Source organism: Oryzias latipes, chromosome 14 (genome assembly GCF_053564925.1).
Source record: "Oryzias latipes strain Hd-rR chromosome 14, Olatipes_Hd-rR_3.1".
NCBI classification, from domain to species: domain Eukaryota; kingdom Metazoa; phylum Chordata; class Actinopteri; order Beloniformes; family Adrianichthyidae; genus Oryzias; species Oryzias latipes.
In genome coordinates, this window is record NC_136250.1 from 7,488,567 (window position 1) to 7,516,016 (window position 27,450).

General features: G+C 37.9%; 3 protein-coding genes across 7 annotated transcripts; 2 read left to right on the plus strand and 1 right to left on the minus strand.

Moving 5' to 3' along the window:
• Positions 1 to 703: 703 nt before the first annotated feature.
• On the minus strand, positions 704 to 7,009 carry zcchc10 (zinc finger, CCHC domain containing 10). Its single transcript, XM_004076114.5, has 4 exons — positions 6,874 to 7,009; positions 5,866 to 6,027; positions 2,417 to 2,458; positions 704 to 1,165 (listed from the first exon to the last, which is right to left on the minus strand). The coding sequence occupies exons 1-4, from the start codon at positions 6,912 to 6,914 to the stop codon at positions 931 to 933; spliced, it is 480 nt and encodes a 159-aa protein (XP_004076162.1). The 5' UTR covers positions 6,915 to 7,009; the 3' UTR covers positions 704 to 930.
• A 2,234-nt stretch (positions 7,010 to 9,243) lies between these two features.
• hspa4a (heat shock protein 4a) lies at positions 9,244 to 21,402 on the plus strand. 4 transcript variants are annotated; one of them, XM_020708686.3, is made up of 20 exons: positions 9,244 to 9,375; positions 9,469 to 9,623; positions 10,777 to 10,834; positions 10,965 to 11,105; positions 11,426 to 11,548; positions 12,496 to 12,595; positions 13,138 to 13,271; positions 13,440 to 13,684; positions 13,836 to 13,912; positions 14,196 to 14,347; positions 14,571 to 14,677; positions 15,604 to 15,737; positions 15,930 to 16,111; positions 16,749 to 16,823; positions 17,899 to 18,054; positions 18,276 to 18,401; positions 18,494 to 18,601; positions 18,734 to 18,853; positions 18,929 to 19,090; positions 20,579 to 21,402. In XM_020708686.3, exons 2-20 carry the CDS (start codon positions 9,517 to 9,519, stop codon positions 20,783 to 20,785), a joined length of 2,514 nt encoding a protein of 837 aa, XP_020564345.1. In that variant the 5' UTR covers positions 9,244 to 9,375; positions 9,469 to 9,516; the 3' UTR covers positions 20,786 to 21,402. The 4 variants fall into 4 exon arrangements, with proteins under 4 accessions (XP_020564345.1, XP_078786755.1, XP_078786756.1 ...); XM_078930629.1 differs by having other exon boundaries at positions 9,283 to 9,375; positions 9,472 to 9,623; XM_078930630.1 differs by having other exon boundaries at positions 9,299 to 9,372; positions 9,472 to 9,623.
• Positions 21,403 to 21,858: 456 nt separating this feature from the next.
• On the plus strand, positions 21,859 to 27,425 carry rnf14 (ring finger protein 14). Of its 2 annotated transcripts, none has more exons than XM_011483188.4 (9): positions 21,859 to 21,975; positions 22,533 to 22,694; positions 22,808 to 22,938; positions 23,632 to 23,821; positions 23,925 to 24,295; positions 24,404 to 24,632; positions 25,556 to 25,728; positions 26,396 to 26,526; positions 26,604 to 27,425. In XM_011483188.4, the coding sequence occupies exons 2-9, from the start codon at positions 22,541 to 22,543 to the stop codon at positions 26,662 to 26,664; spliced, it is 1,440 nt and encodes a 479-aa protein (XP_011481490.1). In that variant the 5' UTR covers positions 21,859 to 21,975; positions 22,533 to 22,540; the 3' UTR covers positions 26,665 to 27,425. The 2 variants fall into 2 exon arrangements, with proteins under 2 accessions (XP_011481490.1, XP_078786758.1); XM_078930632.1 differs by having other exon boundaries at positions 21,973 to 22,445.
• Positions 27,426 to 27,450: the final 25 nt, after the last annotated feature.

Consider the following 27,450-nt stretch of genomic DNA (forward strand, 5'->3'; position numbering starts at 1 on the left):
TACATGTCAACACATTTTTTTTAACTCTTTTTACACCATTGTTCTTTTGGTTCAACATCTCTAAAGGATCTAAATTCAGCTTCTTAGAGATGCACGGTCTGATTGTAATTTAAATTTCCAGGTATACACTAAAAGATCATTTTAGAGAAACCTACCGAAAATTAAATGAATCCTAATCAAAGTACCATCAATTTGCAGTCCTTTCTGCAAGTATTACCATACTTTTTGAAATCCTTGCAGTAGTTTACATTTCTAATCTTTTGGGGCACTGCATTTAGTGAAATGCCATACTTATAGCAGCTCTCCCAGAAAGTTTTTTTTTCTTATTTAAAATGCAAAATAGTTTAGTAATTATATTGTAAATTACCTAAATTATTTTTGAAGCAAAAAACTAGTGTCTCACTCATTTGTTTTTATTGTGAATTAGTCCTGAAATGTTAATCCATATTGTCTTTTGAAAGACGCATAATTTCAGACGTTTACAAACGTTACATCCATGTGAGACACAGTAAACTACTGACCTTACTATTATATTCTTTCAAAAAGGAAAAACTTTAAATTATATTTAAAATAAAGAAAAATCCCCATTACACTTCTCTTTTATCGAGTACTCCCTCAACTGTAACATTTCGTTTTTTTTTAACCTTTTTTACATTAAAACTAATAAACAGAACACATTTCTTTTTAAATGTATTAAACCAAGTTTTAGTAATATTGCTTTTTATCATCATTTTATTTGTATCCAGAATCCAAATATAAACATATGAACATTTCTCAGAAATAGAAACATTTTCTAAGCAGAAGATGCAACGATCAAATACTATTCAGCCGAATTCCTCCCCACCAAACCTGTGCAGCTCTGGTGCCATCTAGTCGAGAGAGTTTAGAAAAGTTTATTGAGGAAAACAACTAAACAACAACATTCCCTTTCTATTTTTTCTTTTTCTTCTTCTTAGGAGGTTCTTGATCTGAATCGCTGCTGCTCCCCGAGTCCGAGCTGTCCGAGGATGAAGAGGAAGAGGATGTTGTGGATGAAGACGAGGAGCTGTCGCTGTCGCTGCTGCTGTCGCTGTCATCAGAGGAAGAGCTGGAGTCGCTGCTGTCAGATGAGGAGTCGCTGGAGGAGTTTCCTGAGGCCCCGCTGCCGTCGTCGGCGTCTTTTGCTCTGGGAGTCAGAGGGGCAGCACAAAGCAAAGACATAAGTGAACAGAAGCGTGTGCAGCTTCACGCGTCATGCTGTGCTTTCCGTGTTTCTGCCGTGGAATCAGGCAGCAAACAAACAAAAATGTTCAGGAAGACACGGCCAGTCTGTTCTGGTTACCATCAAGCTCAATGTCAGCTATTATGTCACAGACTGTCCAGTATCCTATGAAGAATAAAGTCACTAAACGAATCTTTTTTAAGATGACTTGAGCTGCACAACGGCCATGCCAAGCAGATTCAGGTCATTTTTGGACGCAAGCATTTGTGCGACTATGTTCCATTTACACTGACTTTGGTGTTATGCTGTTAAATATGTTAAAAGAACAGACAGAACTATTTTATACATGATCAAAACAAAACCTTATCTGTCAAAGAATGAATAAAAAATTAATACATTTAAAGATATAATAAATTCTAAAAAGTCTAAACATTGACATGCTCTCTACTCCCTGGAAGTTAGAAGAAAACTAGATAAGAAAAAAAATCACTTTCAATTAGTTAACTTGATGAAGACCATATGTAGTTGCGTTTTTTAAATTTTTTTTTTTTTTTTTACAAACAGCATTCGGATTTCAAGAAAGACTTAAATTTTGTTTCCCAACTATAAGAGCTGGAAACCTGTAGTAGCTAGAATAATCCACTAGAGGGAGCCAACACCCAGAATAACTTTGACAACTAATATTAATGAAATTATAGTGGTGTGTTGATACTAAAATGATAATATTCATCTGTTGTCTCCTCTTGTCTGTTCATTTGAAAGTGAAGCAAATTAAAATCATTTATTTTATGAACACTGTTCTGACATGAAACACATAAATATATACCACACTCCTGTCACCTGGAAAAATCTACTTCACAATGCTGGCAGTAATTCTGTGAAAGTTTTTACCTCTGATCTTTACACAAAGAATTCCCTCCATTCTGCTTCTCCTGATGTTGTTGGAAATCTCCTCCTATCTTCTACATTATTCTTAAAACATCTTTTAAATTTAGTTCAAGTCAGGGTCTTACTAGGAACAAATATTTCACATGAAAACTAAACATGAAGGATGTCCACATAAATGCGCTTCACTCATAATGTTAAGTGAATTTTACTGCAGATGTGATTTTTTTTAACCTTATGCTTGAAGAACTGGCAGGTTAGAACATGTAGTTATTTAGAAAACTGCCTTAAAAAACAAAGTTTAATTAACATCTGGCAATTCCTACTTACTTCTTTTTGAGTTTCTTCTCGTGTGAACCTTCCCTTCCTGGTCTGTGAACAGAAAGGAGTTTCATTTAAACCTGAAACAAAAATGAAATGGGGAAGTTCTCCGTTTTTGGTTGCCCCCTTTAGGGGTCACCACATCATCTGCAGGGCTGCTCAATCCTGGTCCCAGAGATCTACCACTCTGCCTGTTGTCCAGACCTCCTAGCTGCTGATTAGCTCAATCAGACGTCTCCACATTCAGACGAATGAACACACCTGGTCCAGGTGATCCGCAGCAAAAGGAAAATAGGCAGGGTGGTAGATCCCCGAGGACCAGGCCTGGTCCAACCCTCTCCTCTGTATTTTCCTCGCTTACATGAGGACTGCCATCATGCCTTCCTTAACTCCATCCATGAACCTTTTGATCTTTCCTAGTAGCTCCGACCTCAGCATCAATTTACCAACATATTCACTGTCCCGCCTTTCAATGTGTCCAACCATCTCAATCTCTTTCCCTGCATTGATCCCCAAATCATCTAACTTCAGCCGTTCCTCTAATACAGGGGTGTCAAACTTATTTTGGGCCACGTCAGCATAGTGGTTGTCCTCAAAGGGCCAGATATAACTCACACATGTAACTAAATGTAATGACAAATGAATGCAACTACTCCTTAATGTTAAATAACTCATTTATTTATTATAACATTTTAAAGTGACAATTACAGTTGCAAAGAAAACATATGTTTGTTTGTTACTCTAGCATAAATCTGTTAAAATATTGTCTGCTTGTTAAAACCCACATAACTCCATTAATGAAGGATCAAACTGTCCAAGTGAGTAAAAATACAATAACATAAAACTGAGCTAGAAATAACTTTTTTGACACAAGCAACATTTTACAAAAACAAAGGCTGCACACAGCCTTGCATCCAACTGATTGTTTGATGACAACAATTTGTCTGCATACAGACCTGCAAACATTAAACTGCGCGGGGGATAGTGGGTATTCCAGCAGACCCAACGTATTGCACGGGGGATTGTGGGATGCGGTCCACTGGTCAGAATAGGGTTGAGAATGGGTGTTTCTTGTTGCCTACGTTTCTTTCCATCCATCAGTTTTGTTGTTCCACCCTTAGTTAATTCTTCCTGTTATGTTTGCTTCTTTTGTTGCACCGTGATTGTGGGGAGAGGAAAGGGGGATGACTCGTGTGCGATGTTCAACGTTCTGCGCGTTCAAATTAATTGGGCTCAATGCTGGAAAGCGGATTGCGCAATCAGCTTCTCGTTGGGAGTCATGCGGCATGCAGGGCAGACAAGTGTCCAGCGCAGTCAGTCAGTCAGTCAGTTGATGGACTGCTCCGCTCTCACTTTCCCGCTCCGAATGACGACCCAGCTGAATCGTTTCATTATTATAAAGGGGCTAATAGCTCAATAGAGATGGGTTTGTCTTTGAGATCCGATAGTGTAGATTGGAGCTCAACACTTATTTCCAAAAAATAAATAATTATACGCCTTTTTTTATTTTAAGAAATGAAAAAGTGGTATGCTCTCGCGGGCCACATAAAATGACACGGCGGGCCACATTTTGCCCGCGGGCCTTGAGTTTGACACATGTGCTCTACTATCACTTCATTCCTGATGCAATCCATCCTCCTCCCTCCAAAGAGAACCTCAACATCTTCATCTTTGCTCTTCTTGTCAGAGTCTCTCAACCAGGGGTGTCAGAATCCACACCTTTCTTTTGACCAAATGTGTTTTGTTGTTTTACTGTGTTATTTTATCCTGTTATGTTTAATTCTTTCTGCACCATGAGTGAGAGGGAGGGAGAGGAGGATGAGGTTATTTAGCAGCACTAGTACAAGAGTGCAGTCTAAGAACTGAAGTTACAGTCAGACTCATGATAATTAAAGGCATGGTATATATTGTAAATTCACACCATGTCATTCATTTTAATGTTATAGAAATGAGAAAATCTGCAGCCTCTAACTTAGACATATGAGAGTTCAAGAAGTACCATAAATTGAGATGGAAAAACATTTAATTGATTTGGAGTAATATGACATTTAGTTAGATAACTATGTAAATTTGAGTTCTAAAAACAATTAGAGTTTTATAGACGTAAGAAATTAGGTTGAATAAATTTAATTCCATCACTTGTTACCATTTGAATCAATTTTTTTAAGTTCGATAAGTTTTATTTATATACGTCACAATGTCATTTTAAATAAGATCAGAAACTTGTGCGTTTATTTCTCCGTTCTTTTTCTCCAAGCAGAAACTCTCTTTTGCTGATGCAGCCGTGTTACTTTTTGATGGGCGTATAATCTTCATACGCCGTCATTAAAATCTCAGACTCCGTCTCACTGAAGTATAGCGCTCTCTTTTGTTCTCCACGCGTTTCCATGGTGACTTGGGATATCGGCGATCCATTGAGAATGTCTTTATGTACCTGCTGTGCACGTGCGGTAACCCAGGGTTACCCAGTCGAGCGTAATTACGCCAACTCATATCCGGTCTTTTGGAACCGCCATACCCAGAGTAAGCAAGTTCAGGCGGATTTCAGCCAGAGTTCAGGCTTAAAGTCAGGGTAGTTTAAACATGCTTCCTGGAATACCCCCCTGGACTCTGACAACCATGCTCTAGTCCAGAGGTGGGCACTGAGGGCCGCAGTCCTGCATGTTTTCCAGCATACCCTGCTCTGGCATGTTCTGATTGGCTGGACACACCTGAACCAGGTAATCAGCCATGAGTAGGGCAAGAGTATCTGGAAATCATGCAGACACACCGGCCCTCGTGGCCTGGAATTGCCCACCCCTGCTCTAGTCTAAACCAACACTAAGGCTGTTCTTTCCATTGTCTTCTGCACCTTTCCTTTCATTCTTGCTGAAACTTTTTTGTCACACATCACATCTGAATCCTTCCTCAATCTGTTGCTTTGGACTGCTGACCTCTAAATACTTCAAGTCGTCCATCTTCTTCACCCCGGCTCCCTGTAATCTCACCAGAATCCTCCTCATTGTCCTTCTGAGATTGACCTTCACTCCTCTTCTTTCCAGAACAAGCCTACACCTCTCTAGATGTTCCTTCACTACAGAACACAGTGTCATCTGAAAACATCACAGTCCACAGAGATTCTTGTCTAAACCTCGTCTGTCAGTCTGTCCATCATCACATCAAACAATGAAGAGTTCAAGCTGATCCATTGTCCAGTCCCACCTCCACCTTGAAGTCTTCGGTCACACCTACAGCACACCTCACCAACCGCTCTACAGCCAATCTGGTAGAACAGTTCTGTCTGTGGTTCCGTTTTTGGATTTGGTTATGTTTTTCATATTGTATACAGTCACAACCTCCAGCATTTACAGACTTGGGATTCGCCACATGAAAGCATTGAATTGTGCCCCCTTGTGGTTAAATTCAAATTTAAGAAAGAATACAATTAGGATATTTAAGAAAAGAATAAGTGACCTTACCCAGTAATGCTTAGTGGTTTATTTTCGACTTCTTTCAATTTCTTTTTCATCTCAACTGTTCTTGATGGTCTGTGGACGTATTTTCTTTTGCCCGTACATTCATAGGTCCAGTGTCCCAACTCCAAACACTTTTGACATCGTACATGCTGTTTGTTTGCCTCCCTGTAGAAAAAAAAAAAAAGAGGTTTCAGATTCAACACTACAAAAGGAGTACGTTAAATGGGCCAAATCCATAAATACCTGGAAATACTTGATAGTTTTTCACAAGAAAATGTTTGTAATTGATCTTAGTGACGGAGGTTGAACCTCTGAATTTTTCTTTTTAAATATGAAGATGATATATATTGAGGCAGAGTAGCTTCCAAGTTCACAATTAGATTTAATTTGATTTTTTCCACTTTAAAAAAGGCCACTACAAATCCATTTGGTTCATAAAACAATTTTGGCATAAGTAAACCAAACCAAACTAAAAGAAAAATTCAATATTTTATATTACAGTGGATACTGATAAAATCTCATATTTTGAAAAGGATTTATAAAAGTCCTGAAAATTTTGTTTTTTCCTGCGTCAGATTCTTACTAAACCCAATTTTATTGAATTAATTGATTACTACCCAAGTAAGTGAACATAACACGGTCGGTGAGGCCATCAACGATTCACGAACTACTGAATTCTATCCCAACTTTTATGCAGTAAGCTCGTTCTTTATTAGATTGTACACAAACAAAATGTAGTTTTTCCGCCCCTTAATGTCTACTAAAATCCTCAGGAACGTGTGCGGTTGTATCGATAATTAGTTTGGGGCGTTAATGGCGGAAAACAAGTGTGAACAGCGAAAGAAGAAGCGCAGCATCTTAACTGTTTTTAAACAGTGAAATAATCGTTATTTACCGCTTCTATAGGATATTGCACCCAACAAAAAAGTGTAATTTATGTTTATCGATATGTTGTCTTCACATAAATTTGGTATGGAATCAGTAACGTTGTGATAACGAAAACATACTCACGCTTGTCTCCTGGCAATTATTCTGTGCATAGGAGTAGCCATGTTAAAATCTGATGCAACTTCTTCTGTGGTGTTTCTTCACAACGAGCTTCCGGAAAAGTTAATGTATTCAGCGCCCCCAGTGGTAAAAACGGATAAAGCTTTTTAAGGTCATGTTCATTTTTTCCCACTATTTTTGAAATTTTCATAACAAAAATTCTTTATAGTTTCCTTATTAATAAATGCGTTAAATTAATTTAATGCATTTATTAAGTAGAAATAATATTCAGTGGTTCTAATAATTCAACACAGTTACAACATCAATAGTACAAATAAGGAAATAAGCAAACATACAAACTACCTAGATGATGAGTTAAAGTTTGTACTTTTTCAGATTTAGTGTTAAAAATAGTAGATAAACTGAAAAATCATGTAAAAATGTATTTTCTTTTTTAGCAGCAGCAAGATTGTACATTCAACATTTTGATATGGATTTTAACTAGGCCTGCACAATATACCGCAAATTTATCGTTATCGCGACATCAAACTGTGCAATATGCATACCGCAAAAGACGGCAAAATCGCAATAAATGGTTACCTTGACCCTTGTGCTATCCTAAGCACTTTAACATTGGGAGTGGGGTCATCTAGACCCACTAAACAGTGCTCTGAACCTTTTTTCTTCTAGGATTTGTGATCTTCACTGGTGTCCATGGATTACATGAAATCTTTCCACCTTTATCCACCTTTGTCATGGTAGGAAGAACACGTCACTGTAAGGGGGGGTCATCTAAGATAGCACAAGGGTTAAATGTGCTAAAACAAACTCATGGCAGCTTGAAATATTGAATAAATGAAATAAATCCCTTTATGCATTTAACCAATCGGAAGGACTCGTTTACGTTGTTGATCAATCAAATGAGCCCTTTTATGTTTGATGTTTGCCTCCTATGTCGACAAGGGTCATTTGGAGTATAATTTTTATGCTGTTGCATTGAAATGGAAATGATGTTTTTGGTTGGTTTGATATTTGTTTATATACTGCAAATTATATCGTTATCGCAATATTAATCACCAATATCGCATATCGCGAGTTTTCCTCATATCGTGCAGCCCTAATTTTAACAAATTAATATATTTGAATTAGATGAAACAGATACGTTAAAACCTAATTGTCTGCCAATTTCAATATGATGCCAGTATTACCAAGTTAATTAATTGATACACATTCTTTGTACTATTGTAGTTGGGTTGAAGTACTGCAGTTTTGCTTGCATGTTTTGTTATGTTTTTGTACTTGTTTATGTTATTATTACAGTTGTTTTAATCTCATACTCATTATCATCATCATTTAGCTAATTTCTGACAAAAATAAATACAATGCATATTCTTATTAAAGTTGCAATTCGTTTGTTTATTTTTTTTTTATTTCAAATGTTTTTACCATGTATGTTAACAAAGAAAAAAATAAAACAAAAAAGCTTTCTCATAGGACTGTCTTACGAAAAAATTATTATTTGCTCTGAATAAAAAATTTAAAAAGCAAAATCTATGCCTATTGTAGACAAGATCATTTTCATTATTTAGGCTAACTTTGAAAAGCTTAAATCACAAAAGTTTTAATAACAAAAAGTATTATTGAAGATTAGAGTACAGTAGAATTTTATTTATATAAGAAGGGGCAGTGAATATACAGCAATAAAATAACAAGTTGGTCTAGACATGTGTTAAGTCTGTTTTTTTAAGTATTGCACGGTATAAAAAATATGAAAAACCTTCTAATTCTTGACTAAAAACACAGGCTACTTTAGACATTGATTTTTGTTTTGTATAGTTAACAATAATTTTTGATTTTTTGATTTGAAATGGTTTATTTCAAGCAATCAAATAGGAATAATACACAAAAAAACAATCCAATCGTCAGTTATACATTTATAAAATAACTAATCAAACTTAGTATAATTAGACATAAAATTAAGTATTGCTTGAAAGGGAGTGGAAGGAAGCGAATTTATATAATTCCACCCCTGTTCTACTGTAACCATTTTATTACATGATTTATCAATATCCGGTTCCTAGAAAGCACATGACAAAGATGAATTACTTAAATTATTTTGTAAAAAATAACTTTTAGAAATCAACATGGCAATGAAGTATCCAAAATATATGAAGATTATGTTACTTATAAAAGTCATTGATGTGAAATAAAAAATAATACTGTATCATATCAGTAAAATAGACAAAACACTGTTTCAGGAATTTTATATAATAGTTGTATATAATAGTTATATAATAGAATAATAGTTGACAGAACTGGTAAAAACGACTTAAAAAATAACATAAATGTCTTAAAACCTGGAGTGAACCAGAACGGTCTGTTATTCACTTGATGGTTGTGGAAAAGTCGAGAGACATCTAGAACTGCTCAACTCTCGCGATAATACCAAGCGAGAAGTTAGTAAAATCCCGTTGCCGACTGGAGCTTGTCAGCATTGACCAAAGACACCGGCACCAGACACCAGTGGTGATTATGAAAACTTCTATTTAACATCGCACTGAAAGACAACTTTACTCACTTCAGACCTTTTTTTTGTTTCATTATTTTTTCCTTGATAAGAAGCATTGGAGACAACCTTAAAGTTGAAAGACAAGCGAATCGTAAAAGATGTCAGTGGTGGGATTTGACTTGGGATATCAAAGCTGCTATGTTGCTGTTGCACGAGCTGGAGGAATTGAAACAGTCGCTAACGAGTACAGTGACAGATGTACACCGTAAGTAATAAATATTTTTAACTAGCGGCATGATTTTTTTTTAACCTGTCTGTGTGTGCTTGCTTACTTTCATCATGATGAGCAGCAGCTGGCTAGTAACCGTTCATCAAACTAGCATACAGAGAGAAAATAAAACAACCATTTAAACGCAGTTTTTCCCCCAAACACTAAATAGTCCTTTATAATTTAGATTTAATTTCGGCTTTTCGTCAATGTATTAACTACTGAGCATCGTTGAGCCGTTTGGAAACGATACGCTCGATTATTTCTTTTCTGCGGGCCGGTAAAAACCAGCTGGGCGGTGTTTCTCAAACAGTCAATGGTGTTCACTGGCTGTGCATCGCTGGGTGGCGTTAGCTCTCACTTGCCGGTTAGTCCCTTGAACAAGACATTCTGACCAGACTGGTGACGTCACAAACTCGTGTGTTAGAACATTCTAGTAAATAGACTTTGAACAGCCCAAAAACGTAAATGGTTGTTAAAAATATATATAAAACCATTTAAAGCAAATTCATTTGCCAAGTATATATTGTAAAAGTTAACTTAAATATGTCAATATATAAATGTATCTTTAAAAAAGTAGTAAATCGTGCGTTATTCTATCCACCTTCAAATCGTAACTCTCCATCCATTCATTGTGCTTATGTTTTTTTTATCGTTCATTGTCCCTGAGAGTCTCTAACAAGACATTTGTTATCAACGCCAGTTTTGCAGCAGCTGCACCTGACAGCCCCCCCCCCCCCCCCCCCCCCCCCTATGCTCTGTGAACACTACACTTCACCTTTTTAAATGTTGCTTTGGAGATTAATTACCAATAACAACACTTTATAAACGAGGTCAACATTTGCATTTCAGGAATGAATATTATTATTATTGTTATGCCAGGTAGTTCATTGTTTTGTGCCAAGTGAACTGGTCTTGATTTTTGAATATTATATAAAACACAATACCGGTAATTACTGACATGTTTCTGTTTGTAATAGACCATCAGAGCTACAATGTTTAAACAAAACACTTGTTTGTCTTGTCATTTTGTTTTTAATCTGATTTATATTTTTATGCAAAGCACTTTGAGTGACCTGAGTTATAAAAGTTCTATATAAATAAAGCTTGATTTGATTTGATAAGTTAACATTTTGCTTTGCTTTTCCAGGTCATTTGTATCATTTGGGCCACGAAATAGATCTATTGGAGCTTCTGCAAAAAGTCAGGTAAGTCACATCAGCTACTTTGCTATTCAGCTCAAACTTAAAAAAAAAAAAAAATTACAAAAAGAAAGAGATGGTAATAAAGTTGTGCCGTTTCTATGGTAAATCTCTTGAATTTTGTTCCCCGTTTCAGGCAGTGACCAACTATAAAAACACAGTTCAGGGCTTCAAGCGCTTCCATGGCAGGGCCTTCTCAGACCCCTACGTTCAGTCAGCCAAGTCCAACTTGGTATATGACGTGGCGCAGATGCCCTCTGGATCCACTGGTTTAAAAGTAAGATGAATATTTGCAGTTTCCTTTTGATTTCAGTTTGGATGCAATGAAGGGAAGAGAATATTTCCACTGCTATTCTCTGAGGAATTCAGTTGAAGAGACAAAAAGTTTCTTGGAATCTGAAATGAATCTCCTGTCAATCATACAGCTCTAGTGCTAATGTAACTCGGTGGATAAGCTTTGTTATCTTTGTGAAAAATATGCCATTTAAATACAAATATTTAGGTCCAATTATTCTGTTCACCTATGATGTTGAAAATGTTCCTGTTTTTTATTTAAAAAAAAAAAACAACATTAACCCTAATGTGTTTAAATTGTAGGTGATGTACATGGAGGAAGAGAAGGTTTACGGCGTTGAGCAGGTGACGGCTATGCTGCTCACCAAACTGAAGGAGACTGCAGAGAGCGCGCTGAAGAAGCAGGTCATTGACTGTGTCATCTCTGTAAGTATTCTTATTTAAAGCTTATAGTTGTTCCTAACATTAGTCTGAATACTGTGTGTACTTAATACAACTATTTTACTTTACAGAAAGAGAATAATTTTAATATGTGCCTTTGCACTGACCGGCCCTAAAGTTAAACTTAACTTTGTTTTGTGCAGAAAAACTTTTTAACAGTAAAGTAGCCTGTACTGAGTTCATTTTACGAAGGTTTCTAGGAGCTGTAGCTTCTTGACAAAGCAATAGAGGCCTGCAGAAATGGACTGCCACCTGTTCGTGTGACATGTTGGCGCATTGAGCACCAGCTGTCTTTGTGTGGAAGCTTTAGTTCCCCTCTTGGACCTTGTTTGTGAAGAGTGGGAAGTGTTTCGTGAGCTCACCGTGTGAACACAGCACCTGTTATGTAATCTTCCACATCTCGCACAGACAGACTGTTGCTTTCACCGAGCCTAAATCGATGGTTTACGTCAGCCGTGAGGATGGAGAACATGCCAACACTCTGTGCCTGACTGCAGCTACTTTTAGCTGTTGAGCCTGGCATCCTGACTCACCGAGATGAAATCCACCTTGTGGGTCCACACGTTTACATCCAATTTTGGAAAAGAAAAAGTGGCACATTCATCTGTTGGACAACTTTGGCTTAACTTCAACTAAACATATCTTAGTTTGGATCCTAAAAAATGTGGTTTGAATGATCAGAGCACTAAAATTCATTAATTTATTTCTTATCCTGTTGTTATTGTGTTTGATGTAAAAAATAAATAACTGCAGTAATGCTGTCCTGAGAATCGGCTGTGTTCATTGGTTAAAAAAATCGTCCGAAAACCTTAAAACCTTTTTATTTTTTGTTGTGTTTCTTTAAGAAAATGTCCTCAATTCAGGATCATTTCACTTCAGTGCTATACATTCAGCTCATCATCTACTTGTGACGTTATTCTTTTTCTTTTCAGGTCCCCAGCTATTTTACCGACGCAGAGAGGAGGTCTGTGATGGACGCCGCTCAGATTGCCGGCCTGAACTGTCTACGACTGATGAACGACACGACCGCAGGTACTGAGAAACCCAGAGAGTGAAAACCTGCATCAGAACCATAGGGATTCTGGGTTGTTCGTAGCTTCTTATTTTAGGTTTGGTGTTTTAGTGTTAAAGACTCACTCGGAACATCTTTTGTTCCATTTTCAAAGCGTTCCCAGTGGTCTTCAGTTATGATTATGCCATTTCTAGCCAAGATCAAAACATCTGTCATTTTGATAGGACATCGTTTCTGCACAGCGGCAGTAGTTCATTAGAAAGTCACTTGAGTTGTGGGAAGGACTGTTTCTATGTGATAAACATAGACATTTCATCTGCTCCTGATTCACAATTTGAACTCAAAAATACTCAGAAATACAAATTTTAGCTCAATTTTCTTGGTAAAAAGCCTCCATCATGAGAAAAAACACCATTAACATGGTTTTCATCCTTGTGGGTCTTCAAGAATTACTGACCAGTTTACAGTTTTTAAATCAGTGACCCCCGTTCATGTCCTGAAATCTTCAGATGGCGTCCAAAAGCAGCAGCTGGAAATGCTCACACTGGCTTGTTTGTCACAGTGACTCTGGCTTACGGGATCTACAAGCAGGACCTGCCAGCTCCAGAGGAGAAGCCCAGGACAGTGGTGTTTGTGGATTTGGGCCACTCCGGTTACCAGGTGTCAGTTTGTGCCTTCAACAAAGGAAAGCTCAAAGTGAGTCAATTATTGATGCCCTTTTATCTGAGACAGTTAAAGGTGCAGTGAGGGTCAGCTTTTGGCTGCAATGATACTGTTTGATTAAACAATATTGTCTCAATGATATAGAATAGAATATAAACAGAGTAACTTTGACGTAAAGAGTTCCCTCCTGTCCTCCACTAGATCCTGGCGACGGCGTTTGATTCTGACCTGGGCGGGAAAGACTTTGACGACATCCTGGCGAACCACTTCTGTGAAGAGTTTGCAAAGAAGTACAAGCTGGATGTGAGGTCCAAGCCTCGGGCGTTGGTGCGTCTCTACCAAGAGTGTGAGAAGCTGAAGAAGCTGATGAGTGCCAACTCCTCCGATCTGCCCCTCAACATCGAATGCTTCATGAACGACATCGACGTTTCCAGCAAACTGAACAGGTGAGCCGTTAAAGAATTGAAAGCCAAATAGACAGAAAGTGTGGTTTGCTGCAAAATTCAAAAGTCAGGCTTTATCTGCCTAAATGTTCTGACCGTAGAGCTTTCACCGCTAAAATGGATCTAGAACTAAATGATGGTTGTTTGATGGCAGAGGTCAGTTTGAGGAGATGTGTGCCGGACTGTTGGCCAAAGTTGAGGGTCCTCTGCGCAGCGTCATGGAGCAAACCAGTGAGTCACTGTAACTTACTTCAAGTGATACAGTGATACACATAGCTGGATTGAATATTAATTCAACTTCTGTAATTTGCAACCTAAAAATAAAATGTTCCAAGGTGACATTTTTATCGTTAAAATGAGGAATTTTCTTCTCCCTTAAATAAAGACATGACCCTAAAGAATATTTAACTTCTGAATTTAATGAAGCACTATTACATTTTCTTAATGAATATAATTTTTTTTCTAATCTTAACAAGTCTTGGCATTGACCTTCTCTCTTATTTCCTCCTTTTAGAGTTAAAAAAGGAAGACATCTATGCTGTTGAGATAGTGGGAGGGGCTTCTAGGATCCCTGCCATCAAAGAGCGAATCGGTAAATTCTTTGGCAAAGAGCTGAGCACCACCCTAAACGCAGACGAGGCCGTGGCCAGGGGCTGTGCCCTGCAGGTATTACTACAACCCACACATGATGTTGTCTGAGGAATAAAGTAGTATTTTTCACTCCTAATTAGACCTATGAAAATGAGGAATTTCAGTTCTAAATATCTAAAATATTAAGATTAGATAGATGCATGTCTAGTTTTTAAATTTTTTTTATTTTGCATTTGTACCTGCACTTTTCCTTTGACATAGACCATTTTTTGAATCATGTTGTGTGTTCTCTCCCCAGTGCGCGATATTGTCACCAGCTTTCAAAGTAAGAGAGTTCTCTATCACAGACGTCGTGCCATTCTCCATTTCCCTAAAGTGGAATTCAGCGGCCGATGACGGCCTGAGGTATGAGCTGTCCCACCACAATCACCTGTTGATTCATTGCAAAAGGCTTCCAGTGGTCTTTTATTTACGCTTATGCCGTTTTTAGGCAACATTTTAAAAACCAGCGTCGTATTCCAGGCCATAGTTTCAGCAGAGCGACAGTCGTTCATTAGACTGTTTGCACAGCTAAAGTATTTACCGTGTTTTCCGGACTATAAGTCGCCCTTTTTTTCATAGTTTGTCAAGGGGTGCGACTTATACTCCGCAGCGACTTTATTAGGAATAAATTGAAATAAATACATTGTTAACCCTCCTGTTATGTTCATTTGTGAGGAACAGAGATGATGTTCCTGGGTCAATTTGATGTATGAGGTATGTTAAGTGTTAAGAGTATGTTAAGTGACTCAGAGAATCAACAAACCTTTTTTTACAATAAGATCTTGAAGGCTAACAACATAATATTCTATTTTCCAATGATTTCATAGATTCAGAAATGCAATAAAAATGAAAACTGTTTCTACAAATACAGGATGAAAACAGAGTGTTAGTTGGCCAATGATGCTTCATGAAAGGAATAAATAAGTATGCGAAAGAATTACTGTGAAATTATGAGATAAACAGTCTGCTATGATTGTGTCATATGAGTTTGTGCAAGTTATTAGTTCTTGGTCTCAGATTTTGTCATATAATTTCCCGTCAAAATGCGACTTATAATCCAGTGCGACTTATCTATGTTTTTTTCTACTTTATAATGCATTTTTGGGCTGGTGTGACTGATACTACGCAGCGACTTATAGTCCGGAAAATACGGTATCCCATCATAAAGATTTTGGGCTTGCAAGACCAAATTGAAAACACAGTGGCTGAATGAAGCATAACTGTTACAGACTGTGAGGATTTCCCTTCTGTGTACTTTTAACTGACTGACTGTTTTTCTCTGTTTGCAGCGATTGTGAGGTCTTCCCAAAGAACCACGCAGCTCCGTTCTCAAAGGTGCTGACCTTCTACCGCAGCGAGCCCTTCACCCTCGAGGCTTATTACAACAATGCCAAAGAGTTACCCTGCCCAGATACTAATATAGGTAATGATACATCGCGGAAAAATACAACTGATATTTGGAGTATTTAGAAAAAAGTAATAGATCTGAAGGCTGTAACTTTAAACATCTATGTTTTTATCTACCTTAGTCCACTAATGTTCCTGCGTTAGTCCTCTTCGTCCATCCTTTAAAGCTGCGGCTCCTAACTTTTTCTCCCTCCGTCTTGTCCTGCAGGCCAGTTTTTGATCCAAAATGTGGTCCCGCAGGCGACAGGCGAGAGCGCCAAGGTGAAGGTGAAGGTGCGCGTCAACATTCACGGCGTTTTTAGCGTGTCGAGCGCATCACTGGTTGAGGTCGTGAAAGCGGTCGAAGGGGAGGAGCCGATGGAAACGGACCAAATAGTGAAAGAAGATGAGGTTTGTGTTTGTGAACAACAGCACAAGGTGTTTTAGTGGTTAGCTTCATCCTTTGTGTCCAGAAAAGGAATGTTTTCTCAAATGTCAGAGTGGATGCTCCAGAAAAAAACGAACAGTTTTTACAAAATACTAAAACGAGAAGACTAAGAATGATCCAAACAAACATTTGTTTGAAATACGTTCCTAAGATACCAATTATTTTCCTGATCCCTAAACATGGAGAAGTTTTCCCCTAGCAAGGTGTACAGTCATGTTAAAACGAAAGGACGGCCTCCTTTTATTCTCACCTTTTGTCAAATGTCCTAAAGTGTACGAGTCCTCTGGTCTTTAGCAGATCTTTATGTGATCTCCGAATGCAGAGATGTTAACTCAGACATTTGCAGCGACGCTGTTAAGAATAAAACACATCTTATTTATAATGACAGGCTGGATTGATGTCATCTTGTAAAAAATTTCAAAATATCTCAGTTATCTCTGATTTGCTCCACCTAAAGACCTGTTATGAACCAGATGTCTTTTCTTTGAACTTTGCTTGTATGTCTGACTGCAGAACAGAAAGAGGGTACTTACTTTTTGACATGACTGTATGTCACCTTTGGATAATTTCTATAAATCTGCTCTTGTCACCATTCATTAGAGCAAAATCCAAGAGGACCAGGAGGATCAGAAACTCCAGACTGGAGACAAGAAAACAGAAGTCGAGGAAATGGAGGTAACTGCTGAGCGAAGAGACAAAAGTCCTATCAAATATGGTCAAAGTCAGATCAGATATGACAATTCATATTTGGAGTTTGCAGTAGAATCTGTCCTTGGAGACAAAGAGGAAGTGGATGCCATTGATTAATCAGAAAAAATAAAAGAATGAACAACTGTAGCACTTAAAATCTGTTGCTGAAAATATGCGAGTCATTCCTAACATTAAAAAGTTTTTATCGAGCTTAAATCAAAAAATTGGTTATTACAAACTGGATTTAGTAAACCTCAGTTTGACCAAAAAGGAAGGAATATTGAAAAAAAAACCTGTTATAAGCAGCACAAATATTAAATAATAAAAAAAATGTATTTTAAATCTACGGTAGTAAGTTTTAAAATTGAAGAAAAATACATTCCTTTCCTTTCTTCTTATTTTTAATCTGAATTTTCCAGGCTATAAGTTTTAGGAACGTAAATCTTATAAAATAGCTCCCAAAACGATATTTTCCTGATTGGCCATGAACTTTTTTAGTCTCTAATAAAAGATCTTTAATTAAATCCACATGAATTTTTAACTTGATGATAATGTTTATAAAATAGTTTTTGAGTTTTGTACAACAATAGAGAAATGACGTAAACATCTCTTCCATTGTGCAAAGTTTTAGAAAAACACAGAAGCAACAGCCTGAGAGATCCGGAAAATATGAAGTCCTAAATTACATTTTATGCTGAATATATTTTGGTGTAAAAATGCGACTTCATGGTTGCATTTTTATTAAGTTTATTTGTTTCTTTGTCTTTTTTCTTACTTTATTTTAACAGCTCTTAAAATATTTTTTTTTCAGAAAATCAGTATTTAATGTTTAGGCCTTAAATCTGTCTTAATATTGATTTAAAAAGATAAAGAAATTTTTTTAAAAAATTTATGAGACAAAAAGCAGCTAAAAGCTGACAGATGGATTTCGTGGAAAATAAAATAAAAACAGATCAAACTGTGTCAGAACCATAATTTTCAGGATAATATAAAAAATCAAAGATTTCAGACATAAGCAGCTGTCGGATTTTCAAAAGTGCTCAATTGTCTTTATTTTTAGACATCGACTGAAGATGGCAAACAGGAGAAGAAGAACGACCAGCCCCCTCAGGCCAAGAAGGCCAAAGTGAAAACGAAGACGGTGGATCTGCCCATCCAGAGCAAAGTGCAATGGCAGCTCTCCAGTCAGGAGCTGAACACTTTTCTGGAGAATGAGGTAATGTTCTAAACACTGATAACAAGCTGCTGCTGTTTCTCCCATTAAAAATGAAGACATTTTCAGCTAATAGTAAACTGTTGTAAAATAACGGCTATTTTAACCTAAAAGGTTTCTCCTTCGTAATATTTTCAGATTCACCAGAAGGCATGCTTTGTTTTCTGCTGATGAAACGATTAAGCACGCTCACTTAATTTGTTTTTTTTATTTGCAAACTTCAGGGAAAGATGATCATGCAGGACAAACTTGAGAAGGAAAGGAACGACGCAAAGAATAATGTTGAAGAGTATGTTTACGAGATGAGGGACAAGCTGCACGGAGTCCTGGAGAAGTTTGTGAATGAAGCTGTGAGTATAGATGGAAGTCATCTTCAGGCATTTCAGCGTCTGACCAGGACTGGATCGCTCAACGCTGATGGTTCCTTTGTTTTCGTGTTCAGGAGCGAGACGCCTTCTCATTAAAGCTTGAGGACACAGAGAACTGGCTGTATGAAGAAGGAGAGGACCAGCAGAAGCAAGTTTACATCGACAAACTTGCTGAACTGAAGGTGGGAAGATGCTCATCTGATCTTTCTTCCATCACAACACAAAGCTGACATCCATGTTGTTAAACCGGCTACATTAGTTTGTCGTCATGAGCTGTTTTGGCTGATGGAACGAATTCTTGCTCCTTTGTATAGAAAATTGGTCAGCCCATTTACAGCCGATACATGGAGGCTGAGGAGAGGCCGAAAGCGTTTGAGGAGCTGGGCAGACGGATCCAGATGTACATGAAGATTGTTGAAGCCTACAAAGCTAAGGTATGCGTAGTGGCTCATCATTTAAAGCCTAGAGAAAGGGAGCAAAAGCTTAGCAGTTGTGCATCTGACCAACAGGAGGAGCAGTATGATCACCTGGATGAGATGGAGGTGACCCAGGTGGATAAGCAGGTCAGCGAAGCCATGATCTGGATGAACAGCAAACTGAACCAGCAGAAGAGTCACGACCTGGCGTTGGACCCAGTGGTCAAAGTTGGAGAGATTCAGGCGAAAGCGAAGGTAATCCAACTGCTGTTCACTTCTGAGTTTAAATGTTACTTCTTTTTTGTTTATACAAGACTACAAATGGCTTATAATTCGACTGCATGGTCACTTCCAGTTTTAAAGTTCCTCTTTGATCATCTTTAAAACTTTTCTAAAAGCGTTCCCATTGGTATTTTCATTATGAATGTGCTGTTTTTAGGGAAAATCAAAGACTCTTGCCGTTTTCTAGGACATAGATTCTGCAAGGTTGCAGTAGTGCATTAGAAATGAGCCTTTGGGTTGTGGGTGGGACCGTTGGGGCGTAGCAACCCCCTACCCTCTTCCCCTGCCCGTTGTTGAGAGTTCAGAGCAGGGAGCTTTTCTGTATCACAAATACGATGATTTTTAATCTGCATTTTTCATCAGATTTAAATAAAGAAGTCCTCGGAAATGCAATTTTAGCTTAATTTTCTTAACACAAGTCCTCCGTCATGAGAAAAATGCCACCAGAAAATGTTCAAAACAGTAAAAACACAATTTTCAGTGGTGGGTTAATTTAGGAATGTAATATTATTTTAATGTGAGAAATGTCATCTTTCGTCTGTTTAAAATGCAAGTTATGTGAAAACTAAATCCATATTCAGAAAACTGAAATTACATTCTGAATTCACCTAAATCAGGGCTCTGCAACCCGTAACACCAAAAAAGCCATTTCTTGCCGTCTAAAACCAAGTCAGAGCCACAGAAGTCCCAATTCAGAGTTTTTGTTTTTAAAAAAAAGCATTTAATATGTTTTGTAGCCATTCATTTATAAAATGCAGCTTTTAAATATTTACAATTGAATTACATCAGGGTTGTATTTTTCAGAAAGTAATCATTTTTACCTGCAATTTTAATTCATTTTTACAGCAGCACATATCGGTTCCTTTCAAAGTAAAATACACTTTGCGTCAAATAAGATGCTTCTGCTGGAGCACATTTACTTTCATTTTCTATCATTGTGACTTTGCATTTGGTTCATCTATTTTCCCATTTTACTATCAAATATAAACAAGACAACATGGGTGTATAATCCAGTTTTTAAATGCAATTACAGTACAGACCAAAGGTTTGGAGACACCTTCCCATTAATTTGAATGAGAAGGTGTGTCCAAACTTTTGGTCTGTACTGTACATGTAATTAGACCGTAGACGACGTCTACGACGACCAGAAGACAGTCATGTGTGCTTTAAGCACCAAAATTTAATGAGCTAAAACAAATCAACCAAAACTACAAACCCAGTTTTAAATGTTAAATGTTAGCATTTTTCTTCAAAGTCAAAGAGCCACAATTGACGGATGAAAGAGCAGCATGTGGCTCTGGAGCCTCAGCCCCCCCCCCCCTGGTTTAAGCCATGACCCGTCAATCAGTCTGAATCTCTTGTGGGATCAAAACGCCTTCAATCTCAAATATTCCTTGACTGGGAGTTGTAGAAGAGCTTTTCTCAGTTCTTTTTCTTTTCTTTTGGTCTTTATTTATTTAGGAGCTTTATTCCTCCTGCAATCCTGTGGTGTCAAAACCCAAGCCCAAGGTGGAGCCTCCAAAAGAAGAGAAGACCGAGAACGGGCCGGTGAACGGGCTGAGCCCCGAGACGGCAGAGACGGAACCGAGCAGCCCGACCAAAGCGACACCAGCTGGCTCAAAACAGGAAACGACAGAAAGCAAGCTCCCAGAAATGGACATTGACTAACTCTGGCTGCTGCCAACAGCTGTAGTTCCTCTGAGGTCACCTTTGATGACAGTGTAGCAGACAGCAGCGTCCTCATTCTGCTCATCAGTCAGCCTCCACACCACGAGGTTTTTTAACCTTTGAATACAAAACAATTCATAATAAATATAAACGATCGGAAAAAGGACGACACAACCATCTGTTTTGAATGAAGCTCCTTCCTCCGTGTTGCTTTGATGCTGTTCTTTTCCAGAGATTGTTGCACATTGAGTCTTAGAATGTTTCTGCAGTTCAGAGTTCAACACTTCCAGAAGTATGTAAAATATTCTGTATCTGAATGAGAAATAAGGCAGGGGTTGTTTTCAGTTCTGAATGTTATTAAGAAAACCTTTTTGTTCTGTATATTGAAGTTAGAAGCTACATGTTACTGTCATGCAGTATTTTATTTTATTGTTTTTCTCTTCCAAAAAACATTTGTCTGCAGTTTTGGTGGATTATTTTTTTTTTTTTTTTTTTTTCTACTGGGGTGAGTGCTGGTCCAACTAATAACCTTTTGGGTGCATCTGGTGTTGTTGCAGCATCAACGGCAAAAAAACCAAACTTTACTCAAAGAACGAAATAAACTGACTTTACTTTGACTGTGGTGCAGCGTTTGTTTCCCCAAATAATGCACATACATAAAGTTTTTGGCAGGTTATGACACCATGTGGTTATCAAACTTCTTAAAGTTGGTATGATCACAAATCTGCTAAATCTATTCATTTTCATTTAAATTGTAAGAAGCAACTTACATAAACAATCCAGTTACTTTCTTTATTTAATGAAATACTAATGAAATTACAAATAAAATTAGATAATGGCTTTAAGAAGATGGGTAATTGCAAACAATTTTTATATGATAAACAAAAAGGTATATTTACTAGTTTTTTTCCTTATAAATGTACGACTATAAAGTCGGGATTTTATTTACTTATTTATTTATAATTAAGTATAGAATTTAATCGGACTTGTAATTTTGTGTGTGTGTGTGTGTGTGTCTGTGTGTGTGTGTGCGTGCGTGTGTGTTTTAAAGACATTTTTGCTGTAGTTGCAGCAATCTTGGCCCCTGTCATTCTGGAGTCGGCCTCTAGAGGCGCTGTCACGAGAAATGAGTTGTGTGACAGGAACTAGTCCGAGGACAAAAGTCATCACTACTACTTTAGCCGGATAAGGTAACATATGTACCCATTTCTAAATATTCTAGTCAATTTAGTCTTTGAATATAATTTGTTGTAATGCTACTAGATACATAAACACATGACCAAGCTTTTTTTCTTTAACTACTACAAAAACACTTCACATTCATTAGCATTGCTAGCTAGCTACATGTCGTGAACGCGCTTTGTCTGATTAGATAATCAGACAAAGTTTGTCAAGTAACATATTTGAGTGAAAATACTCTTATAATTAATTAACCATCCTGTCTAATATGATAATGGTTGATATAGGATGTCCTCATTCATTGTTCACCTCTAGCTAAAATGTTGCTAAGCAATTTGCTAAGTCACAGCTTTTCTACAATTATTAGTCATAATAAGCACTTTAATAAAATTTCAGTTCATTTTTGAGTATTTCTCGTCTTACTATTTGTTCTTTTAAGTGTACATTCGGGGAAACTTTAGTTTATATGTGTACATTCGGGGTAAGTTTAGTTTATGTTAAGCTACATTTCTTTTGTACGGTGGTCATTTTGGTTGTCTTTGTTGCACCTGACCAACCTTTCTTGCAGGAATGTAAATGTCTGAGGATAGGGAAGCCCAGGAGGATGAGCTGCTTGCTTTAGCAAGTATCTATGATGAAGAGGAGTTTCATCAGGCGGAGTCAGCCCAGGGGGGAGAGATCCAAATTTGTCTGGAGCTCCCTCCTGACTTCAAAGTTGTTGTTGTGAAAGGTAGCACTTCCTGTCCGTCTTTAATTTAATGTTAGAAACGCATTTCATGGTGCACATGGACTACCAGGTAAATGATACCGTCCTAAAAGTAAACACAATGTTTTCTTTTGTAGGAGAGCAGACAACTGAGTATGCAGTTTGTTTTTTACCCCCTTTGGTCCTTAATTTTGAGCTCCCGGGAGACTATCCATCTTTGTCTGCGCCGGTCTTCACTCTCAGCTCTAAATGGATGACCAAAGCTCAGGTAGAACTCGTATCCGCTACATGATTTTTCTAATAAGGAATACTCTGCACATATGTTTGATACTTCCTCTGCATATGCTATGATGATTTCTGACATAGTGTTATGTCTGTTTACATGATTATGAAGTACTTCATCTTTGTCATGTGATTCATTGATACTTAAGGACTCTTAATGACCTGAAACTGCGTTTTTAAGGTATAAATATCTGATTAGAAGTTATGAATCAGATAATGATGTAAAGACAATGGTATGGTAGAACAATTTTAAAAATCTGCTTCCTTCCACTCCCTTTTTAAGCAATCTATGATTTAATGACTAATTGTCCTATGTTTGATACATCTTTGTATGGATGTTAAACTCTGATTGTTTTTTTTTGTGCATTGTTCTTGCTTTGTTGGAAATAAACAATTTCCAAATCCAAAAATCTCTTTTTTTAAAATAATTTACCTCAGAAAAGAAAGCTTAAAGGCACACTCCAGTGAAAATAGTGTTTTTTAACATCTATATATCCTTATATCTAAGGAAAATTAAATTAAACTCGCATTTCTCATCATGATTAAAAGACCACTGGGGGCACTTTAAATACAGCTCTAAAGATGATGGGAGTGGTACTTTAAGGGTTTTAAATGGAATTGCATTCATACAAAACAATCTTTGACTGTACTCATCCTAGCACTTCTCTGCTGGTTACAGTTGAGCACTCTTTGCCAACGCCTGGATGAGTTATGGGAGGAAAACCAGGGCTGCGTGATCCTCTTCACATGGATGCAGTTCCTTAAGGAGGAGACCTTGGACTTCCTGGGCATCAAATCTCCTCTTGAAGTCAACAGGAACAACACAAAGCTATGTGGTGAACGAAGAAAAACTGATCCCACTGCTGCAGGTAATGCATATTTATTGAAACATCCTGTTTAGAAAATAGATATTTAGTTATGTTAATGATGAAGAATGTGAAGTTTCTCCTGTTGATTTTTTTTTTTGTCCAGATGTTACAAAATGTGACAGTAAGTCTGAAGTAGCAGAGAATAAACCAGAGATAACAGACAAGCTGGGACAGCACCCTTCTAAGCTTGACCCCCGCGCTGTGGTGTTGATGGACCCACGGGCTGACCCCCTACCTCAGCTGCTGGACTTTGATGAGGCGCAGCGGCAGAAGGTCTTCGACAGCAAGGTGTTCTGCTGTGGGATCTGCTTCTCGGAGAAGCTGGGCTCCCACTGTCTCTGCTTTAAAGAGTGTCAGCACGTGTACTGCAACGCCTGCATGACTGAGTACTTCCAGATCCAGATACGGGACGGCAATGTTCAGTGCCTCAATTGCCCTGAGCCCAAATGTACCTCATTAGCCACACCGCTGCAGGTATTCTAGTGAAACAGAATGTTTTGATCTAGGAAACGTCATCCACATTGACCTCTGTTTTTTATTCTATAATAACTTTTTTGATCTTCTCATCTCTTCATATGTCAGGTCAAGCAGCTTGTGGATGAAGAGCTGTTTGCCCGATACGACCGGCTGCTTCTTCAGTCCACTTTAGATCTCATGGCTGACGTGGTCTACTGTCCTCGTCAGTTTTGTGGCACAGCCGTCATGGTGGAGCCAGACACTACGATGGGCATTTGCTCGGCTTGCCAGCATGCATTTTGCACCATGTGCAAGCTTGCTTATCACGGTGTCTCCCACTGTAAATTCCCTGCAGGTAAAGTGACGTGGAAAATGAAATGTCCGTGTAAATGGTAGGAAAACAAATCTTGTGTTTATGTTTTTTTTTCAACCCCTTTACTGGCGAGACCTAAATAACACCAACTTTGTGACACACCGTAACTCTTCAAGTAGCAAAGCAATTTTTCTTAGCTCCAGAATCTTCTGGAATGTTTTCAAGTGTTTACACAATGAGCGTGATGTTGGGTTATTTTAAACGCTAATTGTGTAAACAGTCTAAAAGTTACATTAGTCTACAAAATGTAAACGCTGGAGCTGAAGCTCCAATGTAAAATGGTAAAAAAAAAAAGGGGGGGACAAAGATAAAATTATTTTAGACCTTTTAATATCTTCTCAGTTTCTTATTACATTCAAAATCCTTTGACTTTGTCTGTCAGCTACTGGAAAAAACTTAGTTTTGGGTTGTTGTAAATCTAGTCCCATAATATTTCTCTTTCAGTTATCTTAATTTTCTTTCCAATATGCATAAACGGCAGCTGGGCAGCTCAGTTGGTAAGGTGAAAGACTGCCACGCAGGAAACCAGTGTTCAATTCTCATGGGGAATGAACAATTAATTAATGGCAAGCAATGGTAATGGTAATGGGGCAATGACCATATCAATCGTAAGCAAGGCAGCTTAACACTGCTGCCTCCCAAGCGCGGCTCGTCTGCAGCTCACCCCTCCCCCAGGGGATGGGTCAAAATGCAGAGAAGAATTTCCCCATTGTGGGATAAAAAAAAGAAACAATTATTATTAAACAAGATACAAATCTATTCATCAAACAATATTTGTTCTAGTAGGTATGTTTTAAAGTAAAATACCTTACAAGTTTTTATTTTATTTTTTATCTTTGTGTCTAAAAGGTAGAATGTAAACAATAAAGGTTAACGCCTCCCTTTCTTTCTGTTTGATCCTTCAGAGGAACTGCGTAACCTCAGAGACGAGTACCTGTCAGCCACATCGGAGGGGAAGAAGTTCATGGAGAAACGCTTTGGGAAACGGGTGATCCAGAAAGCGGTGGAGGAGTCTTTCAGCAGGGACTGGCTCACGGAGAATTGCAAATGCTGTCCCAAATGTGGAACCAACATACAGGTAGGCTCCCCCTGCTAGTAGCTCTGGACTTTGCCTCTACGAGCAGCAGGGGGCAGTGTTGTCCACTATTTCTCATTTAAACTAAACAGAAATATACAGTGTTGGAGATGGATTTGGGAAAAAAAAATAACTACAACTCTCACTCCAAAAATCTTTTGAGCTATGTTAAAAGTGTCCATAGTGGTATTTTAATTGTTATTATGCTGTTTTAGCCAAAATGTAAATGGACATAGTTTCTGCAGAGCAACAGTAGTTCATTAGAAATTCGCCTCTGAGTCGTGGGCAGGACTGTTGGTGTGGAGCAAGTCTGCCCTTACTTCCTGACATCCCTTTATTGACACTCCCCCCAGCCTCTCACACCCCCAACCGAACATTACCAGTAGAAAAAGAAAAAAACTGTGAGCAATATTGGAGCTATCCAGCCGGACAGTTTTGAGTCAGACACCAACTTGGACGAAGAAAACAAAGAGAAAAATGGACATATTTGTCTGCAAGGTGATGCATATGCTCTCTATCATCAGAAAAATGCTACAGGAACCTGTTAAAAACACAATTTTCATTGGAGTGGGTATTTCAATATCCAGTTAAGGAGGGACTCATTTTTTCTTTGACGCTTCAGAACTTGGTCATCAGTGTTCCTCATTTCTTTGTTTTTGTTTCTCCTTAGAAAGTTGACGGCTGTAATAAGATGACCTGCACCTCTTGTAAACAGTACTTCTGTTGGCTGTGCTTGGGCGTCCTCAGCAAAGTCAACCCATACGGTCACTTTAACAACCCCCATTCACCCTGTTACAACCAGTAAGTCACCAGTTTGTGAGAGACTTGAAACATTTCCACGCACATGTGTTTAATGCGGTCTCCCTCGTCTGTTCCAGGCTTTTCCAGGGTGTGGACGTAGATGATGACGACAATTTTTGGAGTGACGAAGAAGACTGAGCCCCTCACCCTTCCAGTGCCTCACTGCTATTTGAAAGCACTTTATTTCTTACATAATCACCACGTCATCTGAGACTCTGACTTCAAACATGTCGTCTCTGTGATGCCACTGTGAGCACATCGTGTTGTTCATGCTAAGAATGTGCGACAAAATCAACACCAGAAACATCCCCTACCTGGGTGATTGTTAAAGAAACTTCAACTACTGTGGTTGTTTTGGATACTTATAGACACCATTTAGCATTTTTAATTCATCATAGATCAAGGAGAGACTTGCATATGAAGTTCTCTTATAACCCTTGGTATTATGGCACTGGGTTAGCACTTAAGTCCAAAGAATTTTTCTTTTTCAATGACGTTTAATAGCTTTTTTAACGAGTTAAGCACTTCTTCATGCAACCTAATGTATTACTGGCAAATAAGAATTAGGTCTGTTCCAGGAAAAGTAAAAGACTTTGGCACAATATGACATTTTTTATTTTGAAATTAGACATAGACAACATACTTGCAATCAGCAAAGATATTTATTGCTTTTTTTTAATGTGATCTGAAAGAAAAGCTATTATGAAAGATGAAACGAAATCAAATATTTTTTTTTTCTGAACTTGAAACTTTTCTTCATCTATTCCTCAATAATTTGTTGGTCAGTGTTGGTTCGGACTGGATAATACAATTGCATTGTTACCTTACTTTAGGTCACTTCCTGTTTTAATTTACAATGCAGGATGTTCACCAAAATAAAAGTTCCAAGTTTGCCATCATTGTTTGTTTTTCATTTTCACAATT